Here is a 27,997-nt window from a genome sequence, read left to right on the forward strand (position 1 = left end):
ATAGATCGTATGCTTTGATCGGTTTTTGTCTTCTGTTGTGTTTACAGGGTACTTCTCAAGTGGATTAGGTATGGGAAGTAACGACGGAATCGATACAAGGGAGACGAGAGGAAAGCGGAACTACAGGTAGGCCTTCTATCTTTTCATCTTATCTATTTCTTATAGGAAAAGTCTAAAACACTTTAAATTGTTGTTCTAGATACAGCGACTTATCTAGGGAATTAGTATTTATCCGTAGATGCTAAATTCTCCAACACAAATTGGCGACTCCGCTGGGAAGAACCCTCTTTCCTAGTAGCTTATCCACCTCCTAAGACATTCTTGTAGACCCTACTTGTGTTCATTGACTGTATTTCAGCCCTTTTGCATTGAATTTTGGTCAAAAATTGAGGTTAGATGACTATTGAGAGGCCTCTCAGAAATCAACGTCAGCTTGGTCAGGGGACAGTGCTCTACAGAGCACCCTTGAGTGAGAGACAGTGCTCTGCAGCGCAATTAGGCCCTCTTTGACCTGCGTTGATCCACCTTAGGTCAAATTCCCACCTTTGGATTGAGTTTTTGCCAACTTTTCTCTGTTTGTTTGATTGTTGATTGATCAATGAATGTTATGTCTCAGAGAACAAGTTTCTATCTCCTTGTCTAGCCCTACTTTGATTTGATTGCTTAATGTTTCTTTAATGTTTTCTTTGTCATTATCAATCCATAATCAAAGTTAGAATATAGTTGGTTAATCTTCGTTCGAAAGAAAGTGTCGTAAAGTCTTTTTTTCCTTCGAAACAGAACTGTCGTAAAAGTGTTCATTCTTATGAAAGATTGATTGATTGTATGTGCATATTTCCTTTTTTGTTCATCATAACATTAAGGGAATTGAAAAGAAAAACTTGCATCGTTCATATTGCAATTTGTGAATGCTTGAAAGGAATAGCTAGGGAAATTGCATTAGATGTGCTCTTTGCTCTTTATCAAAGATCTAATTGCTCTATCCCTACTAGCTAAGGTTTTCATTGTTCAAATTGAATGAGAATAATGCTTATCATATTAGTTGCATTTTAGGAATTGCAAACATACATCACGTGGTGAACCTTGAAAGGCAAATTCTAAAGAAGATCAATTTAAAATTTATCTAAATTTACCTAATGGAGCATTGTCACCTAACGAAAAACATTTAGAGGTCTAGGCTAAAGAAGTGTTCCGGCGTCGTAAAACAAAGCAGTTGTTACTAACTTGTCTGCAATACATCCCGAGTGTGATACCTCATTCCACATACGTGAGTATATCATAGCTCGTCCACGTACCCTCAGGTATATAGGGCGGTGTTACAGTACGTAAAATATATGGGAATGCTCTCACTATGCGGTTTTGCATTAAACAGTGCTTATACGGACTGGACCTCCACGTACCTTAGGGTATATATGGGAGGACAACTCTAGGTTGCTATCCATCCTTGAGTAATCGAGTCAGCAGCCTTGTACACTGTGATACACCGAACACAGCATTCGAGGAGATTGTTTGCCCGTACTTCTCGGTTCGTCGAGAGGTATTCTGCAATTCACAGTTGTTTGGTAAACCTTTTGCCTAGATTATCCCTCTTTTGTTTTGTTATGTTACTTTGATTAAAATAAAATTAATTGACCGCGGATAACATCCTCCACGCTCACTCCTTAGTTGATCTTGGGTTGAAACATATGGCGACAAATCCGGAGTCCACCGATCAAGGAATTCCTTTTGATGGGAATCCTAGTCCTTTTCCTCTTTTCGGAAATATTGGTGCTCCTTATATGGCTACATTATCCCTTCCGGGATTTACCATTGGCTTGCCAATATGGTTATTTTCAACCTCCTTGGTTCAAAATGTGATATTTCTCCGCAATCGAGTACACCTCCAATTGGACAAAATCAACCTCCAGTTGATCCTAAAGTTGACCCTTTGCCTTCTTTCTCGGCTATTTCTTCCTCCCCTTCTTCCTCTTCGCCTGGTGAAAGTATTGGTACTAGTAACCAGGTGGCTAAGAAGAAGAAGAAGCAAATTCAGCAGAGGGGCAACCAAGCAACCATTGCTTTGAATGCAACATCTGATGAGAAACTGCCTGTCAAGCCTCACAAAGTTCGATGTCCATGCAAACTTTGTGCGGGAGACCATCTTCTTCGAAATTGTCCTGATATTCCTCAGATCTTAGAAGAATGGTCTTCTCGTTCACATCATCCTGTGTCATCAACTTCTGGAGATCATGTTGGTGACACACCATCAACTAGTGGTAGTAAAGTTCATGGAAAAAAGGGTAAAGTTAAGTTTCCCTGTAGGTTATGTGAAGGGAATCACCCCATTCACCTTTGTCCCTATCTGGATGAAGCCAAGAAAGTGTTGGATAATTGTCCTGCTTCACCGCAGCGACTTCCATCTGGTTACAGGAAACTCTCCCTAAATCCTTCACTAGTTGATGAATTGACTGACCAAAATCAACCATCGGTCAAACCCACTCTCTCTGAAAGTGAATCCTATGAGTCTATACCCGACCCAAATCAACAGGTCGAGGTAACAGTTGACCCGATTTCACCTTCAATAAATCATACCTTTCCCGAAGAGAGTGAATATGATACCACTCAGGTTCTTTTTGTTTCTTTAGATTCAAATGAGCTTGGGGACAACCCTCCTGTTCCATCAAGACAGGAGGAAAATCCCCCCGCTCTCGTAACTCAAGGGGTTAATTTTCCCGTTCTTACGATACCCCCTCCAAGTAGTCTAGTCACTTCCTTTGATTGGAGTCGACTAACAGGATTTTGTCTTTCTTCTTATGTGCCTTTTCAGATCATAGTACAAGTTTGTAATATGATTGTATCTGGCACTATTATGAATGAAGGTGCATCAGTGAGTATCCTTTTCTCAATTGCTTGGCAAGCGCTTGGTTCGCCACCGCTTGTGCCTGTTACCCAGAATCTGTTGGGTTTTAACAGAGGAACCAGTCAACCATTAGGGATCCTCCCTCAGTTACCTTTTACTTTGGGAGGAAAAATCGTTTATCTAAACGTGATGGTAGTCCCAAGCCCTTTAGATTACAATTTACTTCTTGGGCGCGACTATGTTTATGACATGGGAGCTATTGTTTCAACACTCTTTCAAGTGATTTGTTTCCCGCATGAAGGCAGAATTGTCACCGTTGACCAGCTTCAATTTCCCGGTCCAAATATGGCTCCCAGTCAACCATATTCCCTAAATGGTCCTTTTGTGCCACTGGTATCATCCCCACCACAGGTTAATTATGTGGCAACCCATTCCATACCTGCATCAATTGACGATCAATTCAGTGATGTTGTACATCATGTACTGGGGGCATTGGAACCAGATCTCTCCTTCATGACTTCTTATGAGTTGTGATCGACAGGAATATGATGATAGTTCTTTCACTGTGTCAACCTCGTTAAAAAATGAAACAGGTCCTATGAGGATAGTTCCTGGTCTTGTGTCAACCTCGTTAAAAAATGAAACAAGGAGTATGAGGATAGTTCCTTTTCTTGTGTCAACCTCATTAAAAAATGAAACAAAGGGTATGAGGATAGTTCTTTTACTGTGTCAACCTCATTAAAAAAATGAAACAGGTCTATGAGGATAGTTCTTTTACTGTGTCAACCTCATTAAAAAATGAAACAGCTCCCATGAGCATAGTTCCTTGTCTTGTGTCAAGCTCGCTAAAAAATGAAACAAGGAATCTTAACAGAGTTCCTTGTCTTGTGTCAAGCTCATTAAAAAATGAAACAAGCTCCCCTGGAGCAAAGTTCCAAGTCGAGTCTTTGATTAGATCTCGTACAATCCCAGTCGAGTCTTTCACTTGATCTCGTAAAAGAACCTTCATTCCATCCACCTGATAGCCACGAGTAAGCTACTTAGGTGAATGTAATGAAGCTTGGGGGACATGCACCTAATGGTAAAGTTAAGTTTCCCTGTAGGTTATGTGAAGGGAATCACCCCATTCACCTTTGTCCCTATCTGGTGTTGGATAACCGTCCTGTTTCACCGCAACGACTTCCATCTGGTTACAGGAGACTGTTATGAACCCAGCTCAAGAAAAGATAGATCAACGCCTTAGAATTTAGCCTCTTCGAGGGGGCAACCTCCTTTACATTACATAAATGAACAATTCTTGGATGATACAAATGAAAAGACCTCCTTTCTATATATAGGAGTCTAAGGGGTCATAACATAATCAAAGCCGACATAACAATAATAATGTAAGGGCACAATAATAACAATAGTGGGCTTCTATGTGGCACAATAGTAACAATATGGGCACTACATGGGTACATCAATATAATAAGTGGGTTGTACTAATAACAATAAGGGGTTACACTAGTAGTATAGGGGCCTAACATGCCCCTCTCCTTCAAAAAGCGTTGTCCTCAACGCTTAAGTAGTTCTTGATGCTTCTGTATAAAATTCTTGTCCTCCCATGTGGAATCTTCAGCGAGTAAGTTCTTCCACTTGATGAGATACTCTGAAATTGATCGATTTCGTAGCTGTCGGGTTCTTGTTTCTATGACTGCTCCAAGTTCCAATATGATTTTTCCTCCTTCTTCAATTTCTAGCAATATTGTTTGAATTGGGATCTTTTGCAGCTTTTGAATAAATGGCCATACTTCTTCGTCCTTCTTCCATTCATCCCTTGCTTCGTTTATCCAATCTGGTTGGATAATAGAAATAGCACAAAACAATGCTTCCACATCCTCATCCTTGAAGAGTCTTCCCATTCGGTAAGGTCGCCATTTTTTAGGTGCATGTAGTATTGCCAACATTTCCTTCTCATAAATAGCTTGCTTGAGATGTAGCAGTAAAAATACCCAATCACCTACATCAAAACATTTTTCACTACGATGTTGATCTACCTGTTGTTTCGTTTTATTTTGCACTGAAGTGGCGTTATCCTTTAAAAGTTGGAGAACTTGTTGTTGATGCTCAATGTGATCTTTCTCTGCTTGAACCTTTTTCTTCTTGATATATCCTTCTATCTCTAGATTTTGAGGAGTGGTAATTTCTTCCAATCCTTTACAAGATATGGTCGGATTCATTTCTTGATGCTCGATGTGATCTTTCACTTCTTGAACATTTTTCTTCTTGATATGTCCTTCTATCTTGATAGTTTGAGGAGTGGTAATTTCGACCAATGAATTACAAGATATGGTTGGATTCATTTCTTCTTTCTCGATGTTATCTTTCACTTCTTTCACCTTTTTCTTCTTGATATGTCCTTCTATCTTGATAGTTTGAGGAGTGGTAATTTCGACCAATGAATTACAAGATATGGTTGGGTTCATTTCTTCTTTCTCAATGTGATCTTTCACTTCTTGCACCTTTTTCTTCTTGATATGTCCTTCTATCTTGAGAGTTTGAGGATTGGTAATTCTTGCCAATGCCTTACAAGATATGTCTGATTCTTTCTTCTTTCTTTGGGGTGGGGTCCTGGCGTATATCTTCTTTTGATGTTTCTTGATCCTTTTCTTCCTCCTCTTCATATTCTTTGTAAAACAATTTCCTCTCAGCACACTTATGACCTTTAGTGCATTTGCTATCACAATTGTAACAAAGCCCTTTTTCTCTCTTTTCTTCCAATTGTTGTGGTGTAACCCTTGTAGGTTGTGGAAGGCTAGGAAAAACAACACTTCCGCCTTTATAGTTGTGAGGGGTATGCTTCTTGGTTTCCATAATTTTTCTTTCCACTATGTCACAAAGCCCTTTTACTCTTTCCAATTGTTGTGGTGTTGCTCTAAAGAAGGTGTTGCTCTTTGTATCCTCATAATGTGCTATCATTTCCTCCGTGAAAATTGACCACGTAACAAGTTTTTTACGAGAACAAAGCCCTTCATACCATTAAATTGATCCGGTTCTAAATATGAAGATGCAATACATACCTTTTGTAACAGTGGTACACCATGTAGGTCAAAATATTGCTCCATCTGAAGTATCCAATTTACCGGATCCTTGCCATCAAACTTCCTCATCTTGTTTTTTCTTGATTTTAAGAGCTCGATCTTGAAACGACTGTAACTTTGTACTTTTGGATCTTTAAGTTCTAAAATTGCAACCTATAGTAGCCTTCTGTGTGCTCTTTCCAATGCCACGAGTCTGACCCAAATTGGATTCTCCAAGGAAGAGTTATGCGAAATCTCCCACAGTGACTTGATTATAGACAAGTTCAGTAGAGCGAACTTGTACAACGTGCCACGAGTCACTGTATCAACCTTTGGATCTGAAAAATGTATACAAGAAACTACAATCCGTCCTCTTTCTATACCTTCTTACGAAATTTCAATCTGATCCTCAGAGAGAAAATTATGACGATTTTCCCCAGGTCACCTGTTTGGAATGTAATTCAGGAGTCTGCAAAAAGACCAACTTCCTCAGATCATATCTCCGAAATATAACGCGAAAAGCTCTGAAATTCGGACCCGAGGTTCAGCGCGATTTCTTCTCAAATGGGTTTTTTTAGCAACTTTTGAAACGTCGCAGAAAAAAAGTTATAGCGAAAATGCCACGATGACCTGTTTGGAGCAGCGAAACCCTAGAATCCAAAGCTCTGATACCAAATGTTATGAAATCAGCTCAAGAAAAGATAGAAAAGATAGATCAACGCCTTAGAATTTAGCCTCTTCGAGGGGGCAACCTCCTTTACATTACATAAATGAACAATTCTTGGATGATACAAATGAAAAGACCTCCTTTCTATATATAGGAGTCTAAGGGGTCATAACATAATCAGAACCGACATAACAATAATAATGTAAGGGCACAATAATAACAATAGTGGGCTTCTATGTGGCACAATAGTAACAATATGGGCACTACATGGGTACATCAATATAATAAGTGGGTTGTACTAATAAAAATAAGGAGTTACACTAGTAGTATAGGGGCCTAACAGAGACTCTCCTTTTCATCATGTTGGGGGCATGTAAACCAATCTCAAGCATAGTTCTTCGTTTCAAGCTTGTGTAAAAATGAAACTGAATTTAAGCATAGTTTGTCGTTTCAAGCTTATGTAAACATGAAACTGAATCCAAGCATAGTGCCCTATGGTTCAAGCTTGTGTAAAAATGAACCCATTTCCATTTTTAACCCTCGTGATTGCCATTCTATCAGCCTCTTTCGTCAGATGAGCCTTGGTTGTTTTCATCCCATCACCACCATCCCTTTGGCCGATCATACACTTTCACTTGGTTGTTTTTACCTTTTTTTGAGGAACAGTTGCAATGAGTGGTCTTATTAGCCAGCCTCTTCACATAAGTCAACATGTTTTGAGAAGTTCCAACATCACCGGAACCAGTTGCTATCCTAGACGTACTCGTTCCTCAAAGTGGAGTCCTCTTTAAGCTTTTTTCAGACTCTCTAAATATGAAAAGATTGTCGAGGGCTTGTCCTTTCCAGCTCGTTAACGAATTGGAAAAGATATCTCTTGTATTATTTTACGCTTTTTCGAGCTTGAGAGATTAATTTACGAAAAAGAACCTGTGGAGTTCTCTTTTTGCACCTTTTCAAACTCTCTAAACATGAAAATGACCGAGTTATCTTTGTCGTTAAACTCATTAAAAACATCAAATAGCAACAAACTTGTCCATCTAGACAAGACCGAGTTTCACCTTCGCTAAACTCGTTAAAACATCAAATAGCGATGGATTCGCCCAAAGGGTGAAATTATACAACAAGCATATGTTATCCTCTTCAAGATTGGTAAAAATAAAGAGGTATTGGTCAGCAATGACTGAGGAAAATGGAAAAAGGGGAAAACCGCTTTATGGTAGCAGGTCGCTCTTGAACATGACACTTTCACTCCATCACCGTGACTATCTGGGTTGGGTTATTAGCTTGATGGTTATCACACCGTTGTTCTATCATACCATCCATCGCTTTGTTTTGGGTCAATGCTACCAATTCACTTTAGTGTCGCCGACATGTTCAAGAGAAGTCATCCAATCAAAATCCATTTTTTGCAATACCATAAACCTTCATTTTCATGACCGCCATTCCTGAATCTTGTGTCATCAGTCAAATTCCATCTCTAAAATCACTACACTCGTTTCGTGTCGTTGATGTGGGATACATAAAAGCCTTCCTGCGACGAGTCGCTTCTTGTCGACATCAACTCTTTATCCCAGGAGGTTGACTTAGAAACACCCATTTAGTACCTTGAGGCTTGCATGCATCAATGACAGGTTTCTCGCTTTCCGCGATAGGCATACATCAATGGCCTTCGACCAAAAGACTTTGTATGGTGTTCAACATCAAATCATCCATTCACACCATGCAAAATGTACTGCAATACCTTGAGGATGATTATCATTATCAGTGATTTCTCTCGCATCTGTTAACAGCTTACATCATTGGCTGGTAATCAGAGGGTGTCTTCCCATGTTTGACATCAAATCACATATTCGCATGGTTAGACTCGTACTTGAGCGAACGGTTGAACGAGATTGCAGACCCCGGATCTAGTTTCATCCATCCGGGCTGCAATATCAGGAGTACTAAATCATATGTACAACGGCGTTACATTGATAGTCATTCCAATCATGGGTCTATATCTGTAGACGATTGTTTATGTACATGTAATGAAAGTTTATAAGCTGAGCATGGGTATGCCTTCCCTCAGCAATTCATGTAAAATCAAATATCATGATATATGTATTGTAATTGATGTAGGTCACCTTCCACTTCGATGCCTCATCGTAAAGAATTTCATTCAACATTGGCATTTTTCCGACTTCATGCTTTAGGGGGCAGCGATTACAGATCCATTTGGGCACATCAAATCCTAACATTCAGATCAATGTTTTATGGCTCATCAAACCCTAAATTCAGTTGTTTCATGCCCTAAACAAGTCACCGCTTTGAATGCCTCCTTCCCAAACAATTTCATGACTTGAAAACATCCAGAAATTGCATCTAGAGGGACCAACACAGGTAAGCCCTTATGAAGGTGCGTTGTGGAGCAGTTAAGTCCACTGCTAGGGTGCTTTGCAGAGCACTTAGGCTTCCTTTCACCTGCGCTGGGCAAGAATGAGCAAAATTCACCTAGGGTTTGGGGAATATTCTTATCTTTTGGAGTCATCTAGAAGTTTCCTTGTCTTATCAACTCCTATGAGCTCGAAAATGGATGAAGAATTAGTTAAGGAGCATCCTATCCTCTCATCCCTTGCCCCATGGAACTAATTCTAAGTATGGAAGGCCATTCAATGTCACCATTAATGACAAAACCTCCTTCATCTTCCTATAAATTGACCACTCATCTAAGTGATCAGGGGCTAGATTATGTTGAATTGTAAGGAGATAATGTTGCTATGAGATTTGGCTTTGAAGCAAGTATTGTGATACTACAAGTTTGTCATGCTTTTGATGTGATGTGGATGGTATCCAAGCTGGAGGAATGGCTTTGAATCAGACACCAATGGTTGTAATTCCTTCTTCTATCTATAAAGTGTTTGAATCTTTTATCCCATATGTTTGTATTGTTTCATAATGCTTATGTGTGTGAATTGTATCTAATTCCTTTCACTTATATTCAATAGATCGTATGCTTTGATCAATTTTTGTCTTCTGTTGTGTTTACAGGGTACTTCTCAAGCGGATTAAGTACAGGAAGGAGCGACGGAATCGATACAAGGAAGACGAGAGGAAAGCGGAACAATAGATAGGCCTTCTATATTCTCATCTTATCTATTGCTTATAGGAAAAGTCTAAAACACTTTGAACTGTTGTTCTAGATACATCTAATTATCTAGGGAATTAGTATTTATCCGTAGATGCTAAATTCTCCAAAACACCTCCCAGTTCTAATGCAAGTTGAGAAATTAAAGAGTAGAATAGATGTAATTAGTGCAGCCTACAATTGCACTGAAAAAGCTATAAATGATTCTCGCAAAGTCTATGGATTGGGCACTCGCCATACCCCTGGCATTGGGCAACATCACTCCATTGGGCAAGGTTCAGGTTGCAAAAATTGAAGAGCACGAGAAACTTTTGCGAGCAGCTACAAACCAGGGTGAAGGATTAAGATTGCTAGTGGATCAACAAATAGAACCAACTGTCCTTCCACCACATTTGGAGTTTGGTTTGGCATCAGTGGATGGTGATACTAGCTTTGTAGAGGCCACTGGTGCATTGTATCCAAAAAAACCCTTCTTCAGCATCTCCTTCCATTGTAGTCACAAATCCTGGAGCTTCACACCCGATTTCAGCAACACAGCCTATTGGAAGATTTGTTGCATCACCTGTGGCAGGGATTGGGGGAACATCTACTGAGAATACAACTGCATCGCCCATGCAGTATGCCAATTCACCAAGTTCTGGGCCTAGTATGATGAATGTTCCTTCAGCCAACAACAGCAGAGGGAAAAAGTGCCACACATACCACAACAACCGCAATCTTATCCATCACAGCAGTTAAGGGCACAACCAACACATGCAAATATACAGACCCATATTCCTCCATTGCAGGAGCAACAAAATCAAGTTGTTGTCGTTTTTATCCAAGTTGTCGTCGACACCGCATCACAGCCAAACCCCTCAAACAAACTTCTGTTGACCCTTGAAATTTTGTGGGCAAATCGTGGCCGACCAGGTGTTCTGATACATCATGTCTTTTTAAATCGTTGGGCATTGTTTCTGCAGTCGTCAAGTTCGGGAGTTTGGAGATTCTCCTCTTTGGATGTCTTGGAATTGCCACGAGCCATTTTGTTTCATCTGCATATTACGTTGACTCTCACCGCACCTTCAACATTCACTACTTCGTTGACCATCGTGCCTCCCATCAACCATTATGTGTTATCATAAGTCGTATAATGCAACTAATATAGTATAGTTATATAATGCAACTATATAGTTATAGTTATAAATTAACTATAATTATATTATATTATATAGTGCATATAATTATATAAAGTTATTTAAAAATAAAAAATAAAATATATATATATATATATATATAAATGAAAGGGAAGCCCCAAGGGTTAGCTCAACCGGTCAAATCAGTGCCTCGCCGATCGAGAGGTCACAGGGTCAATTCTCCCCGAAGCCCTTGGGGTTAGGCCTAGTTATTGGCCGCGGGGCTTGATTCCCTTCGGGGTCGATCAGCCCAGATATTTCCGTGGACGTAGCGGCCACCCAATGACCAGGGTGCTCGTGAACCACACCAAAATATATATATATATGAAAGAGAAAATTTATTGGAAAAGAAAACAAACTAGTTTCAAGACAGTGTTACCAGCAAATCATACAAGTTGATGTACCAAAGACGTCGCGTTACATATGCCAAGATTACAAAATGCAAGATGAAGAAAATTGTCAGCAATATAGCTTTGAGGACAAAGCTTTCGAAGGAAAGGGCAAGGTTACGAATATAAATTATACAAAATAAAATAAATATAAATAATGTAAATAATAAATAATCAAAATAATGATTATGTTAGATAGTCGTTAGTTAAGTGAAAAGGCATGTCTAAAAGACATTTCCAATCATGAAAGGACACCTACTTAGGTATATAAGAAGAGCCCCATTGTAACATTCATCATCCTTGTACATTTCATATATTAATAAAAATATTATTTACAAATACATTTGTGTATTTTACATTATTAATATTATTTACAAATACATTTGTGTATTTTACATTTAAATTCAACAAGCAACAGTTTTGTTGCTTCAGTCTTGTTATATTTCATTTCATTTGGATTATGGTCAAACTATAAATCTACATGATGTTCTATATGTGCCGGGATTGAAAAGGACTCTTGTGTCTATATCTGCCTTGGAAGACAAAGGAATGAAAGTTGATTTTATAAATGGAAAGGTTCTTACTTGGCCTATGGAATCTCGCTTAAGGGATGCCTTCACTTTGGGATCAAGAATTGAAGGCCTTTACAAAGTCAATGGAAGACCAATCCAAGCATCAGTTCATGATAGTAATCATCAGTGTGAGTTGTGGCACTGAAGATTCGCTCACCTTCACTATGAAGCCTTGCCTAAGGTGAGAAGGATGGTTTTTGGGATGCCCGAGATTTGAATAAATCATGATGGAGTTTGTTCGAGATGTGTAAGTGGAAAGAAGATGAAAGGACCATTCCCTTTAAGCACGAGCAGGATCACAAAAACACATCAACTAATACATTTTGATCTATGTGGGACCATGCCGATGACAACTCTTGGTGGCTACCTGTATTATATGATCTTTGTGGATGAGTTTTCCCGCAAGACATGGATTTTCTTCTTGAAGCATAAGGACTAAGCATTTGACATGTTCAAAAACACCAAAGCTCTAATAGAAAATCAAACAGGGAAGAGAATCAAAGTTTTCATGTCTGATAATGGAGGAGAATTCATTTCAAATGAGTTCATTGACTTTTGCAAGAAAGCAAGAATCAAGAAGGAGACCATCATACCTTATAACCCCAAGCAAAATGGAGTAGCTGAAAGGAAGAACAGGACTATCATGGAAGTTTCCCAAGCCATGTTGCATGATCAAAAGTTGCCAAAGTTTCTATGGGGAGAAGTTGCTAATATTGTTGTCTATGTTCAAAATAGGACTCCTCATTAAGCCTTGGGTGACAAGACACTCGGAGAAGTTTTCACATGTGTAAAGCTTAATGTTGGACATTTGAGGATTTTTGGCTGCCCCATTTACTTTCATGTGTCGAAGGACAAGAGGAACAAGCTGGAAGCTTTAGGAAAGAAAGGTACGTTTGTTGGCTATTGTGAAAATTCTAAAGCTTATAGAATATATGTACCTGGTCAAAGGAATATAGAGTTTAGCAGGGATGTGACATTTGATGAAGATGTTGCCCTTGAGAAAGCAAGGGATACTCCTCCCCCTACCAATGTTGAAAGAAAGGATGATGACATGGATGCACAAGAAGAGAGTCCTATCCCTGTGTTAGAGCCTGATATTGTTGATGATCCTTTGGAACCCATGGACCCCTTGGATCCCCATCCATGTGATCCTCCTGATAGGAAGAGACCACTACAGCGTCGTGATACTTTACAAGATGCTGAGAGACACGCTGCTACAAGAGGAACCTTCAGGGAAAGCAAGAAGCCATGCCAATATCAGAGATATGTTGTAGTAATGAGCAACATGATACAGGCTGAACCGTGCACCTTTGAAGAAGCAGTGAAAGAGCAGGTATGGAACAATGTTATCAGAACCGGACCAGTCATTGAACCGAAAAACCTTGTGGACCGGGAACCAGTCGGAACCAAAAAAAACGGTTTACCAAAAACACATAAAATATTCATATTTTAATGAATAACAGATATATTCATGTGCATCCATATGAATCCAAACCATTTATACACAAATATGCAAAAGTTCTCATTTATAAAGCAAGTAATGGTGCATATAACCAAAATAACACTTAGTGCAAAACATCGTTGAACCAAAAATGTTACAAACATCAATAAGCAAGCTCTAAAAGGCCTTTATAGTCCAAAATAACATGATAGATCATAGTATTATACTACAACCTACAATACTACAAGCTACAGCTACAACAAATCAATGATCAAATCATCAATTATCATTTGATTCCGAATCATCCTCCTCGTCCTCATTTGAAGAATGAGTAGCATCCAAGTCTGCAATGGGATTATGGCTTGATTCCCCTGGCCCTGAAGCTGCTACTGGTGCTTCTTATATATCTGCCTATGCATCCTGTGGAGGTGGTTCCAAGTTCAATCAAGAAAGGTCTTCATTGTCAAATGTTGGTGCTTGACTCTCCACGACCCATTCTGATGTTGGATCAAAATCACCCAAGACAATATTGCTTGATTTAAGGGTTTTATTCAACAATTGGTTGCACCTCAACCTAAGGTAGTACTGAACAAAAACCATGTCATTTAACCGCTACGATTCCTCTTCTTAGTGTGTATAAGCTCAAACACACTCTCCAACAGCTCTCCAAGACTCCAATCAACTCTTCAAATCTGCAAAAAATATCCCTCAGAACAACCATGCAAAAAACTCTTTGAATTCTCCTCACCGAACTTAGCTCAACAATTGCAAGAGACTCGAATGAATAGTGTAAGTGAAATAGAGGGGATGGGGGTGTTTGAATAGTTTTAGGGGGTGCTAGAGTAGCATTAGAAACTAGGAAAAATACAAATAAAATAAATAAATAAAACATTTTTTTTATGCCCGGGCTGCACAACAGTGGGTGTCTGGAACCGATCCGGAACCAAACCATCCAATTCCATACAGAAATCTGCCGGTTCGGACCAGTGTTGCCTCCAAACCGGTCAGACCGACCAGTTTTGTCAGAAACGGTTCGGTTCCAATAACACTGGTATGGAAGGACGCTATAGCAAAGGAATATGAATCCATCATGAAGAACGATGTGTGGGAAGTGGTTTTGAGACCTGAAGGAAAGTCTATTGTGACTTCTAAATGGTTGTACAAAATTAAGCATGGTGTGAATGGAAGTATCAAGAAATACAAGGCGAGATTTGTGGCTAGAGGTTTCTCCCAGAAAGAGGGAGAGGAATATGATGACATTTTTGCACCAGTTGCCTGCTACACTACTATTCGATCTATCATTGCCCTTGTTGCTAGCCAGGGATGGACTCTTCACCAGATGGATGTGAAGACCGTGTTTCTACATGGCATTCTCAAGGAAGAAGTATATGTTGAGCAACCACAGGGCTTTGAGGAGCATGACAGGAAGACTCATGTGTGTAGGCTGAAGAAAGCGCTTTATGGATTGAAGCAAGCCCCCAAGGCTTGGTATGCCCACATTGATAGCTACCTGATGAAGCTTGGATTTACGAGAAGCAATGTTGACCCGAACCTCTACTTCAAAGTTGTCCAAGGTATGCCCCTAATTTTAGTATTATATGTTGATGATTTATTCTTCACAGGTGGAGAGCCTCTTATTCTCAACTGTAAGAGGGAGCTAACCTCTAAGTTTGAGATGATTTGATGCACTACTCCTTAGGCTTAGAGGTGTGGCAGAGACCTGGTGATATTTTCCTTTCATGAGGGCAATATGTTGTCATGTTGCCGGAAAGATTCGAAATGGTTGAATGCAAGTCCATGGCCACACCGATGGAGATGAACTTCAATAAGTTATGTGGTGAAGTTATGGGACCCGATCTAGCAATCCCTTTGAGTACAAATAGTTGATTGGGGCACTAATGTTCTTAGTGAACACTCGACCGGACATATGTTTTGCAATAACACCCTAAGTCAATTTATGATTGAGCCTCTACATGCACACTGGGTCGCTATTAAGCATGTGTTGAGATCCCTACATGGGACTATCAATCTTGGACTGAGATATATTGTCGGAGATGTGAGACTACATGGATACACTGATGTTGATTGGGCCGTAAATATTGTTGACAGGAAAAGCACATCAAGGTGTTGTTTTAGCATGGGGTCTGCCATGATATCTTGGATGAGCAGGAAGCAGAAGTTTGTTGCTCTTAGCACGGCTAAGGCGGAGTATATTGTTGCTAGCATGGCTAGCTGTGAGGCAATATGGTTGAGGAAGCTCTTTGGAGAGCTGCTTGAGCAGGGACTGGATACAACTGTGATATATTGCAACAACAAGAGTGGGATCCGACTTTCAGAGAATCTCGTGTTCCACAACAGGTCCAAGCATATTGAGATTAGATATCACTATATCTGGGATATGGTGCAAAGAAGATTCGTAAGACTCCATCACATTTCGATAAATGAGTAGATAGTGAATATACTTACCAAGCCTTTGCCGAAAGGGAAGTTCCTGGTCTTCAAAGAGTAGCTTGCACTGGTGGATGTGACCCTCTCAAGTAAGGGTCACAGCTGATCAAGAACACTGAGCTATGCTCTTCCCCCCTATCTCAGCTCCCAGGGCAGGAATGGAGCCAGAGAGCTCATGGGGTTGAGGGAAATCATTTACGATAGGATATGTGTGATCCTTACCTCTCATGGTAAGTGGTATCCTGCCTATTGTCACAGTAGGATGTGTTTGATCCTTACCTTTGGTAAGTGGTATCTCCCCTATTGTCGAGTATACCCTAGTATGCATCCTACCCACAAGTTGGGCTTGTTGGAATTGCCACCCATCTGGCCAATCGGTGAAGAGACTTGGATGTGTGTGCAATCCTTACCTATGGTAACTGGTATCCTCCCCAAGTGATACGATGTAGGTGCTCTACCACTTGACTCTTGAGGGTCAAGGAGGGAAGATCAGCAGACAATAGGATGTGTGTGATTCTTACCTCACACGGCAAGTGGTATCCTGCCTATTGTCCTGATCAATAGGATGTGTGATCCTTAACTCTCACAGTGAGTGGTATCCTGCCTATTGACATCAGATATAGGGTGGTAGATTGATCTCCCCTATGATAATTCTTCTTCTTTAGATCGTGAGTGTTCAGCAGATGAGCAGAGACGAGATATGATATGATGAGACTTATGATGCAGTGGTTAATTCCTCCCTAGTTGAGAGGAAGTGTTGAAATTCGGCAGCTCAGGGAGAAATTCCCTTCATGGGGAAGCCCTTCCCAACCTAAGGAGACCCCCCTAGCCCTTGGAAGAATTTAATTTGCACATGGGAAAATATTATTTTCAATGTGGAACCATGACAACACAAAATGTACAAGTCGGCCTGGAAGAGGAAGTTCATCCACCTCAACCAACATATAAATACACCTAATGAGACATCACTTGGGGGCATCACATCACACATTCATCCTTCATTTGGTTCGATTTGGTCTGAAATTGCACAGTCCGAGTTCACATGTGGGAAGGAGAGAGAAGGCTTTTTCTGTTGACCGAGTTTGACTTCTGTTTTGGGCTATTTAACATGCGTTGACTTGAGGGATTTGACTTTGTTTGACTGAATTTTGGATCTGTTTTGGGAGGCCAAGTTGACTGAGACTTTGACTGTAATTTTCTGAGCATTTTGACCAGCGTTGACTGCAAAAGTACGGCTAGGGTTTCCACAGGTCAAACTTTGACTTTGACAGAATTTTTGGGCAGAATTTAAGGGCTGTTTTGACGCAGAAGAGGCCAAATCCTTTGACAGGTTGGCCAAACTTTTTGGACCAGGTTTGACCATTGACCAAGGACTGGTTAGGGCTGCATTGACTGCTGTTGACTTCGAAAATTTGCAGAATTAAAGTTTGACCAGATTTAACTATATTGCTCATCTGTGACTGGATATTGGATTATTGTTTGGGATAGTCAAGGCTTTGACCTTTGACTCATTGTTGATGTACTTGGAATATATATCTCTCAGCTGAACATTCGATGACAATCTAATAGAAGAAGAATTTGGAAAGGTTTTTCCCCTTTATGAGGTTTTTCCCTAGTCTTTGACCAAACCTCTGTGTCTCTATTGTTCTTGGATGTCTTCTATTGTGTATATGGTTTTATGTTCTATCAACAATTGCTTATGGTTACTGGGTGATTGAAAATATATTGGATAATTGATTGCTATAGGAAGAAGAATTGTTATAAGTGATTGTTACAGCATAGAACATTGGAAAATTAACATGTATGATCACTGCCACTGTTAAATGAATTGTTTATTTTGATGAATGAATGCCCACTGTTGAATGAGCAAAATAGTTTGGTTAGAAACCCTAGTTACCTGAGAAGCACTAGGGGCAAAAAAATTGCATTAGACCATTACATAAACAAGAGAAGAAACCACAACATGGGCAACATGAAAACATACACAGTGGATACATTAATCAACTTACCTCCCTCACTGGGCCCTTGCTCAGAGAGAGGTCATGAATCGTTAAATCGAAATCCTAACTCAGATCCACTATAACAGTCACTTGATTAATTAAAAGATGAAATTACAATAATACCCTGCAGTTGATAGCTCGAACGCTACTGACTCAAAAGAAGCCAACCTAAATCAAGTGGCTGGGATACATAAAAATACTGGGAAGTTCTTGGATCCCTCAGAACAGATCCCAAGTAATTCCAAGATTCCCTTCAAATGTTTTCCCCTCAAGAAACATGAAATGTTTCCCGGCAGTTGCAAGATGTGCTAGACAGGTGCTAATCAACCAATTCTTCAACCCCATTATCCTTCTTCCTCAGCTGCTCCTACAAATCAGGCTCCCTTGCACTGTGGAGTTTGAAAGAACTCTACAGCCTATGCTAGTTAAAGTAAGTACTATTTTAATTAGTCTTTTAACCATTCTTTGCATTGATTAAGTAAAAGCAACTCTGCAGTAGTCATAATGAGGACTTTGCAGCTAGCATAAGTTATCACAAAGATAATGAACAGCATTGAAAAAACATTATGCAACATATCTAATTAACACATTCAGATCAAATAGCACATGCCACCAAATATTCCATCACAATTCCCCATCAATCTGACAAAACAGATCAATTCACAAATAATAACGAGATAAACTGAAATGTATAACTGATAAATTGGCAATGGATTAAGTACAACATGGAATGTTTGGGACTTGTTACCCATGTATATACAGGGGTAATCAGAGGAGAAAAAAAAATCCCATGATGTAGATTTCCAGCCAGCAACCTCATGTGCCCCTCAGATGGCAACCCCTTTGATGCCTCTCACTCATTATTGATCAGCTCATTCACTTGATCAGCATGCTCGTCTGATGAAAGTGGACCAGCAACCATGAGGTACATTAGCCATTGTTTCATACAAAATTCTTACATTTAATTTTTTAGGCATCTAAGTAAGGATCGTGGGTTGAAGTCATATAATGGGTCATGATGTTTGGAAATTGTACTTGTCGCCTCATTTCACCTTGGTGGTCATCTTTTCCTTCTAGTCCAATGTAACCACTCTGGGGCTTTTCCTTCCCTGTCCAGGAGGGGCAAGAATAGGAGGCCTTGATAGAGATAACATATCCACATCCTTCCATACTTAACATCTGCCATCTATCCCTTTCTCTGTTGTCCTATCTTTTGGTTGGTTGTTGACAGTCGCCTGGACTAGTTTGCTGCTTATCTCATCCTATGAGAAGAGGAGCTTGGAAATCCCCAGAGGTTAATGCAGGTGCAAAAAGCAGGAAATAAAAAGCATGTGCCAAATGTTAAAATGAAAACAAGTGGCAACAGATGCATTATGATTAAAAGCCAAGTTAACTTGAGCTCTACCCCCTCATGTGAGGCCATCAACCTAATCTCATGCATATCACACCTATCAAAGTAAAATGGACTTAAAGAAACATCCCAACTCCTATGAGCAATGAAGTAACATCTTGAAGGGGTCTTAAATGAAATTTATCAAAGCTTGTGAAACAAGCCAATCAAAGCAAAGAAAAAGGCTACGTAAAGGGTGGAAAAAACAATGTCAAGGAAAGGGTAACTCAAGTAATGCAAGCGCTCCCTCCACAAAGGTGTTCATGGATGGTCTCTGCATAACCCATGTAGAAGACAATGACACCTTTCATGAAGTCCACCCACGACCATATCACTTATAATTTATACATATTTATTGAAGGGCCAGCCTGGGAACTGTTCCTCCATCAGGGCCGGAAGAAACTAATAGGGGTAATTGATGACCATCCCATACCTAAATCTGGCAACATGTATAAATTCCTAAACTAGTGTGAAGTTTGAAGAAGATACTTGATGTGATATACTTATATGGCTTTGACATTAAATATGGCCACTTTTTATGCTTCAATGACTCTTGTATGCATGATAGTTGATTTTACTTGATTCCTTGAGCCTAGGCTTAATGATGATCTGAACATGGTCATGGTCCTTTGAAGGACGTTGATGATACTTCCCCTTCACTCCATGGCTGATGCTACATACCCTTTGGAGAACATCCACTTGATGATGGACATTGGACACTTGACGAAGAGTGTTGGGCTTGATGATGATTTGGCACACCTCCAAAGACCCTCCTCTGCCATTGGCACCTTGGATGTTGCCCTTTAGAGCTAGGATGTTGCACATACATGATAACATGGTACCTTGTTGCATGACGTGGGGGCTTGAGGAGGATGTCGTTGTGCTTGAGGCACCTTTTTGATGTTGAGACATGACTTTTGACGAGGAGACATGCCTCTTAATGATTGGTTGCACCTTTTGTGGAGAATGTCCTTTGGAGATGATGCACCCTTTTGAGGCTTCTTCACTCACATGTGTGGCCTTTTAGAGGGCACTTTTTTGTCCTGCCAATTATCTCCTTGCAATCGATCTGTAGGCAAAAGATGAACTTGACAGAAATGATTGTCTTTAAAGAGTGCGTTGAATCAAAATATACCAAGTCAGTAGATGCCATTGAGGTTGCTCGAGAAGTGATTACACAATCTCAGAGCCATTGGTTAAAATATTCAGCATAGTGCATGGGGAAAACCCCCCATGGGTGTCATATACAAGGTCACGCATAGGACCTCGGCGGCCATTTGCAAAACAAGCAGAGAAGCTTCTCCAAAGCATTGATGTCTAACTTTGAGTAACAGTTTTTGAAATATAGATGTTGGAATTTCACATTTTCGTATCTTGCCTCCAGAACAGCTTGGAACAGTCTGGCTTCTATTTTCCCAGATTTTGAATGTCATATTACAATCACATGCATGAGCACTTGACAGTGGTCTGTATTTACATGTCTCTAAGAAACTACTTTGCATGATATGTCCCAAGGTTATCTCAACTGTTGATGCATCATAAACTTCAAAGGCTTGGCAAAGGTTCAAAATTCTTATGGTGGCACTTCAGGCAAATTAAATTTAATAGGTTGTGTTCCTACGCCCAACACCAAGGGTCAGTGTATGCAAACAACCCACGATGTTGTAGAAGCAGGGCAAGAAACTAGTTTATCTGAAACGATGTTGCAGAAGCAGGGCAAGAAACTAGTTTATCTGAAACCTGGAAACCTTGTCAAATACTTCCATAGCAGACTAATTTATGGATATCAATGGTCAATTTACTTTTGGAAAAAGCACCTTCTGTAACATATAATACCATAGCTCACATAAAAGCACACGAGAGTCGAGACATTCAAAGAGAATTCATAGGAGTAAAGCAGGTCATTGACTAACTAATGACATCCATTGTAAGGATTTACAGATTGTGCCTCCCAACACATCAAAGAAGTGAGTATATAAAAAGAAAATAAACAAATTCAATATCCATATTTATGAAAGCTTTGAGTTTGATGATTCTCACATTTCAGGAGTCATTCCATCTTGATGCTTAATCAGCTGCAAAGAAACCAGAAAAGTAGGCACCAAGTACGGTCTATCAATCCCAAAATTCATTCTGTAATGAAATTTTTCAAAGTGGTTAAATAAGTAAAGCAAAAAAGATCAGATCGCCACCCAATACAGAATTCTAAACTCTTTGTCATTTCATAAGACCAATGATTAACTATTCAAAAAGAAAAACAGCCTGTGAAGATACCTTCAGAACTTTGATTACAACGAAGCAAAGGATAGAAGAAAACACCATGTGCATTAGCGTCAAGCCCAAGGGATATGGGAAACCAATTTCCTTAGAAGATAGCACCCACTGCAATTGGACAATGTTTAGGTCAGCAAAGGCCTGTTTAATCTACCAATGAAAACATGCTCTTGTAACTTCGAGTTTTATCAACCCTTAAGGCTTTCAATCTTCATAAATTAATTGAAAATAAGTTTAGTTTCTGTTGGCAAAAGAATAATTGCAAATTGTTATTTATAGAAGTATAAATATAACTTAATTCAAGGTAAGCTTCTATACAGATCGTCCTCTTCAAATCCAACAAAGAGTTTCATATGACCATCAGCAGGCTACCAACACATACTGCCTGATAATCTTCTTCCATGCACCTTAGAAAAGCTTTTTATTAGTACAACTCCATTTGATCAATACAATTCCAGATGGTAATGAGAAAAGGGACTTTGAGAAACTCTAAAAGCCTCCAATGTCAGGATTTGTGGAGGAAAGTACGTAGAAGGAAATAAAAAGGTTTTGATTTGCCATGTTACAATGTCAAATATAACCCATTTTATTGTTACTTATTGGTACTTTGTGTGGAACATTATAATTTTCGGTGGTAGTTTATATTTTCCATTAACTAACTGATTTGATGCTAATATAGAGTTTTATGAATGTCAGTTATACTTTTCTGCTAGCTAGAGGAGTTTTATGTTAGATTAGGTATCCGGAGTCCCACATATAAAACACAAAGAAGCTAAAGTGTGAACATTAGCTATAAATAAGCTCTTCAGCGTTAAGTTCTTGGAGTTGGCCTGGGTTGGCATCCATGCCCTCTTAGGAAAGTTTTCATTATCCTGACACAAGGTATTTAAGATTCAATGATAATTTGGTTATTCCTACATATTTATAACTGCTGTAAGTTGGTTGCTGTTCAGATCTGAAGTTTACCATGCTATGTGCTGTTATCTTTCTAATATTCCTGAATTCGTTGTTGATTATAGTATGGTGCTTTTTTTTGCCAATTTTATTGTTACTTCCATACTAAACTAGCTGCAGTAGATCTGTCATTATAGACATATCAGCTTGTTGATAGTGCAGTCCCTTGGGTTCGTATTGTTTTGGGATCATAACAGCAGTGTCTAAGCCACAATTGATGACAGATTCATATCAGATTTACAGTAACAGTATCAAGTTTTAAATTAGATTGGCCTTGGGGGAGAGATTCTAAGTTTCTAACAACAAAAGAGATTTTAAGAGAGAGTGAGTTTGTCAGCCCTCATTGACAAATATCCAGGCTTATGGGAAACTCTTCCCTTTTTCTGAATATGTGCAGCTCTAAAAGGAAGATCAGATGATGTGGGTATTAGGACTTGAGCATCCCAAAGAGGAGATTATTGCTGTTAGGATATCGCTAATCATTTCCAAGAATAATGAGATTATGCAACGCAATGATGATTCTCATACTTATCAATCGCTGTCTAAATCTAGAGTAAATAAGACTTCTTCTAAGGTAAAAAGCTAAGGTCTCAATCAACTTTCTAAAATTAATGACCCAGGGATAGCACAAATATTGTTTCAATCACAAGATACCTCTGCTTCCAAGAATGACATTGTTGATTTGGGGTAGCATCGGATGTGCTCTAGCCACGAAATTTGGTGGAGAGGCTAAGGCAATTGAGATCTCCAATACCCAGAAAGGGTTTGGGCAGATTCTAAACAGTTTGGGAGATATTAAAATAATTAATATTTTTAATGGAGTCCCTAAGTCTAAACTTAGGGAAATTAAAATATTAATGTGAATTAATATAAACTGTGTTAGAATGGTCCAAAAATCATGGATCAAGCCAGATCTAATCTTACTCGTTGATTAGGGACTTAATCTTGGCCGTTGATTTGTCAATGAGAAAAGTATAAGAGGAGGCTTGAGGGTCACTTGGAGAACACACAAAGAGATCAAGATTTCGACTTTTTGGGGCTGGGTTTGCTGAGAAAGTTGAGAGAGTGATCTGGAGTTGCAGCTGAGGGGCAGTGAATAGAGAAGCAGAGAGGCAGAGATAGTGCCAGAAGGATCAACGTAGCAGTCGAGAAAGCTGACGCAGAGGGCAAAAGCCGGAACTATCGGGAACTACCCAAACAGCCGGGAAAGCTGAGGCAGAGGGCAAAAGCCGAAACTGTCAGGAACTGCCGGAACTGCCGGGAAAGCTGACGCAGAGGGCAGAAGCCGGAACTATCAGGAACAGCCAGAACTGTCGGGAATTGCCAAAACTGCCGGGAGAGCTAACGCTAGGGTTTCATGGGGCAGATTGGAGTTGTGGCACTGCCGGAGTGTTTATCCAGGGTTTTAGCCGGAATATCTGCTTCCGAGTAGAGAGGTGCTACTACCGAGATTTTTCTCTGTTGGGTGAGCCGAATTTGGCACCCAGATTGTATTCTGAAATTGCATAATAAATCAAACCCTCAGATAGCTACACTGGTTTTCCCGCATTAGGTTTTTCCAGGGACAGTAGTCCAAAAACAACGTTTCACTTGTATGCTTGTTTCTATTTCCTTCAGTTGATGATCTGTAATGTGTTTAGCATGTACTTGTATTTATTTCCAGTATTTACATGGTAAATAACTTGTTAATTAACAGAACAAGTAGGTAGGAATAAATCAATAAAGTGCATGAAGGGTTTCTAACATGTCAGACTTAGAAATTCCAACATGATATCAGAGCGTGGTTGCAGATCACAGGAGAACTGAGGACATCAGCCGAGCAGAGCAGCAGCAGCAACAGAAAACAGTTGTCCAAAGTGACAAAAGTTGTTCCTAGCAGCAAAACAGCAAGGAAGGGGTGACGTAGTGCCTACATCATCAAATTCGGGCCAAGAAGAGGTTGCGCAGAGGCTGAGGGAGGCAAAGACAGGCTCACGCAGAAGCCAAGAGGGCTGACGCAATTGGCTTAGGGAGCTAGTTTGCCGGTGTTGGGACTACGCAGAGCCTAGGAGCTCTCACCTTCAGGTTGTTGGGGTTTAAGAGGCTGTGGATAAGTTGCAGAGTGGAGCTGGTCGGGTATTGTTGTCAGAATAGTACCTAACAGGGCAAGGCCAAGGAGGAGGGAGTTGCTACCGAGGGTTTCTAGCCGAGAAATCCGGATCAGTGGTGCGGTTGCATAGACGATCAGAGTAGGGGGCATCTCGACATCAGCAAAAGGATTTCCAGGAGGGAAATCGAGGCTCAGAGGGAGTCACATCGAGAACTTCCAGGAGGGAAGTAGAAGAGCAACGGAATGGCACAGGGAAGTAGTAAGAGACCAGGACAGACTGGACGGAGCCTCAAACTTCATAGTCTGGAAGGCTAGAATCTTATCCGTACTTGACAGAAATCGTGTCAAGCACTTCGCCTTGAAGACGATAGCAGTCCCAATTGACCCAGCTGACAATGACAGGTATGAGGAAGCAATGGCGAGGGCCAAGAGTATCATTCTTGACGGGGTCAAGGATCATATAGTACCACATATTGCCGAGAAGAATACGGCACGGGAGATGTGGGAGGCCCTGACCAAGTTGTATCAGCATACTTCCGTGCAGAGGAAGATGCTCCTAGAAAATCAGCTGCAGTCATACCAGATGCAGAAGGGAGAACAGATTGACACCTTCCTCGGTCAATTGAAGGAGATCCAAGATCAGCTGACTTCCATAGGGGCCACACCAGATCCAGAGTTGATGGTGAGAACAACCCTGAATGCAGTCTTAGAAGACTGGGAGGTGTTTGTCCAGAGCATACTGGGCAAGGCGACCCTTCCAGATTAGGAGAAAATGTGGGCGGCTCTTCGCCAAGAAGAGATCAGGACAGTGACCAAGACGGGAAGCAGCAGCAAGGGGATCAGAATCAAGGAGGAGGAGGAGGTGGATGTTGCCCTAGCATCTGAGGGTAAGCAAGAAAAGCGCAAGAAGGACCTCTCCAAGGTCAAATGCTTCCACTCTGGGGAGTTGGGTCATTATGAGACCCAGTGTCCGAGGAAGAAAAGCAAGGGAGAGGCTTCCAAGATCAAGACAGCGCTAGCAAGGGCAGAGAAGGAAGTGGAGACGGACGATGACTGTGTGTTAATTTTAGGTATGTTCTATGCTTAGAGCAATTTATTTCAATTTTCACAGTTAGCTCCATATCTTTTCCAGATTAGCAATCACATAAGCATTAACGTAAACTGCAGATAGAACATAAACATAAATCACAGAAGACAAGCCAAGACAAGAGGAAACAAGATGTGGCACTAGCCAAGGACAAACCCCAATGTGGGGAAACCCTTGATCAATTCTTCTTATATGTTCTTCAATAGTTCAGCAGAGAGAGAGAGAGATAGTACGTTTACAATAGAAGTCAACACTTTGACTTATCTAGATAAGAGCATAGATCATCTCTAAGAAGATGATACATGAGATCAGTTGAAGACATGCTGCTTCAAATAATTCTCCAAGGTGACTCCTTCACCTATCGTTGTGCTGCATTTCGTCATCATGTTGCACCTCACCGTACTGCACCATGCTGCACCCATCATCACTATGTTGCATCTCATCACGCTTCACTAATCATGACTGTACCCATCACTATACTGCATTATGTGCCATTGCTGCAACATGTTGCCATCCTGACATATGTGTTGGTTGCACCTTGCTTGCTTGTTGTCCCTTGCTTACTTGTTGTCCCTAGCATGCTTGTTGTTGCATGCTAATTGTCCCTTGCATGCTGCTCTCCTTCGGAGACGGATGCCCCAACTGTTTCGGCAGTTCCGGCTATTCTCGGCAGTTCCCGCAGTTCCGATTGTTCCCAGCAGTTCCGCAATTCTGACTTTTTCGGCTTTTCCGGCAATTTCATCTTTTCCGGCATTTTCGACTTTTCCGGCATTTCCCGCAGTTCCGACTTTTCCGACATTTCCGGCTTTTCCGGCTTTTCTGGTAGTTCTGGCTTTTCCGGCTTTTTTGGCAGTTCCCGCTTTTCCCGCTTTTCCCGCATTTCCGACATTTCTGCCTTTTCCAGCAGTTACAACTTTTCTGGCAGTTCCAGCTTTTCCGGCAATTCCAGCTTTTCCGGCAGTTCCAGCTTTTCCGGCAGTTCCGGCTTTTTCGGCAGTTCCAGATTTCAGCCCTATGGATCAGGGCAACGTTATTCCTTAGGATCTCTCCTCCTACTAAAACCCAAAGACAAGTAGAGAGAGGAAGAGATCCAAAGCGTGTTGAAATGACTTGAAGGCCACCTCTCTTTATACTAAAACGTTGAGCACATGTGGGGTTTATTTGGCTGTTGGCCGACCTTGACAAATTGTCTTATAACGCAAATAAATTCATAACTCCATGAATACTTATTGGAATCAGATGATCTTTAGATCAATCCTACACCTCTCGATGAGAGGGATCCAAGAAAAATATTAGCTGCCATAAATAAGATGACCCACATGGAGTTTGGCCCTAGTTGCCAATTTTAACACTCCTTTTCAACTAGGGAGAACTCCATCCACTGATCCATATGTCCGACTGTACTATCTCTGCCATCAGTGCCCTGCACTGCTCTGCTCTGCTGAGCTCTGCTCTGCTTTGCTTTGCTAAACCATGAAGAAGAAGAATTGATCGAGAATGTCTCATACCATTCTCTACTGACCCGAAGTCAGTTTCATCTGAAGAGAGTGTGTCACATCACTCTTACTGACCCGAAGTCAGTTTTATTGATCCCAGATCAATATCACAAGAGAGTGTCTCAAACCACTCATACTGATCCCAGATCAGTTTCATTGATCCCAGATCAATGTCACAAGAGAGTGTCTCAAACCACTCATACTGATCCCATATCAATGTCACAAGAGAGTGTCTCAAACCACTCATACTGATCCCAGATCAGTTTCATTGATCCCAGATCAATGGAGGTCATCCTAGCATAGGGAGTACGATAGATACAGCGATGCGTCCATCGATAGTACTACTATGGTCCCTATCCTCATTTCCCTGCTCATTGATCAGATGAGAGGTACTTCCCATGAGTCCCAGACTGCATGGGTAGGATGCCTCGACAGGAGAACTAATCATCCTGTCCACAGCAAAACGAATCATCCTGTCAGTGGATGCCACGGAGAACTAATCATCTTGGCCCACAGGAGAACTAATCATCATGTTCCACAATCGCCACAGAGAACAAATCATCCTGGCCCACAGGAGAACTAATCATCCTGTTCCATAGTCGCCAAGGAGAACAAATCATTGAACTAATCATCCTGTTCCACAATTGCCACGGGAGAACTAATCATCCTGGCCCACAGGAGAACTAATCATCCCGGCCCATAGAAGAACTAATCATCCTGTTCATAGCGCACCACCAGGGGAGGGTGAGTCGCCCTGTGGTCGTATGTTGCTCCAGTAAGTACCCCAAGCCCCCCAGAGCTCTCAGAGCTCAATGCATGCAATATGCAAGACCCTTATAAGAAGGTCTCTCAACGACTCCAAGTCGTTCGGGAAAGTCACAATTTGACCTTTCCCCGGGGCTTTGACAAAATGTCTACAACCTGTACATCAGTCTCAATGCAATGGAGCCTCCTCGCTCATCGACTTACCATATCGCAAATAAGGCAGTATTT

At 40.7% G+C, this 27,997-nt stretch overlaps 1 protein-coding gene across 7 annotated transcripts in view; it reads right to left on the reverse strand.

The window, feature by feature from the left end:
- LOC149226950 (Nucleotide/sugar transporter family protein) overlaps positions 1-27,997 on the reverse strand; it is a 143,222-nt gene that overhangs the window by 51,964 nt on the left and 63,261 nt on the right. For 6 of the 7 annotated variants that reach the window (XR_016247755.1, XR_016247754.1, XR_016247756.1 and 3 more), the window contains exons 2-3: positions 21,379-21,486; positions 21,145-21,179 (exon numbers count right to left, since the gene is read on the reverse strand). Coding sequence is in view for 4 of the 7 variants with exons in the window: in XM_089377639.1 (XP_089233765.1) it covers positions 21,145-21,179; positions 21,379-21,486 (143 nt within the window). In the remaining 3 variants the exon portion in view is untranslated. Of the gene's footprint in view, positions 1-21,144; positions 21,238-21,378; positions 21,487-27,997 lie in introns of those variants that run through there. The other variant, XM_089377641.1, reaches the window with a different exon arrangement.

Source organism: Pinus tabuliformis, chromosome J (genome assembly GCF_031772625.1).
Source record: "Pinus tabuliformis cultivar Carrire ecotype Pingquan chromosome J, CPIR1, whole genome shotgun sequence".
Classification (NCBI taxonomy): domain Eukaryota; kingdom Viridiplantae; phylum Streptophyta; class Pinopsida; order Pinales; family Pinaceae; genus Pinus; species Pinus tabuliformis.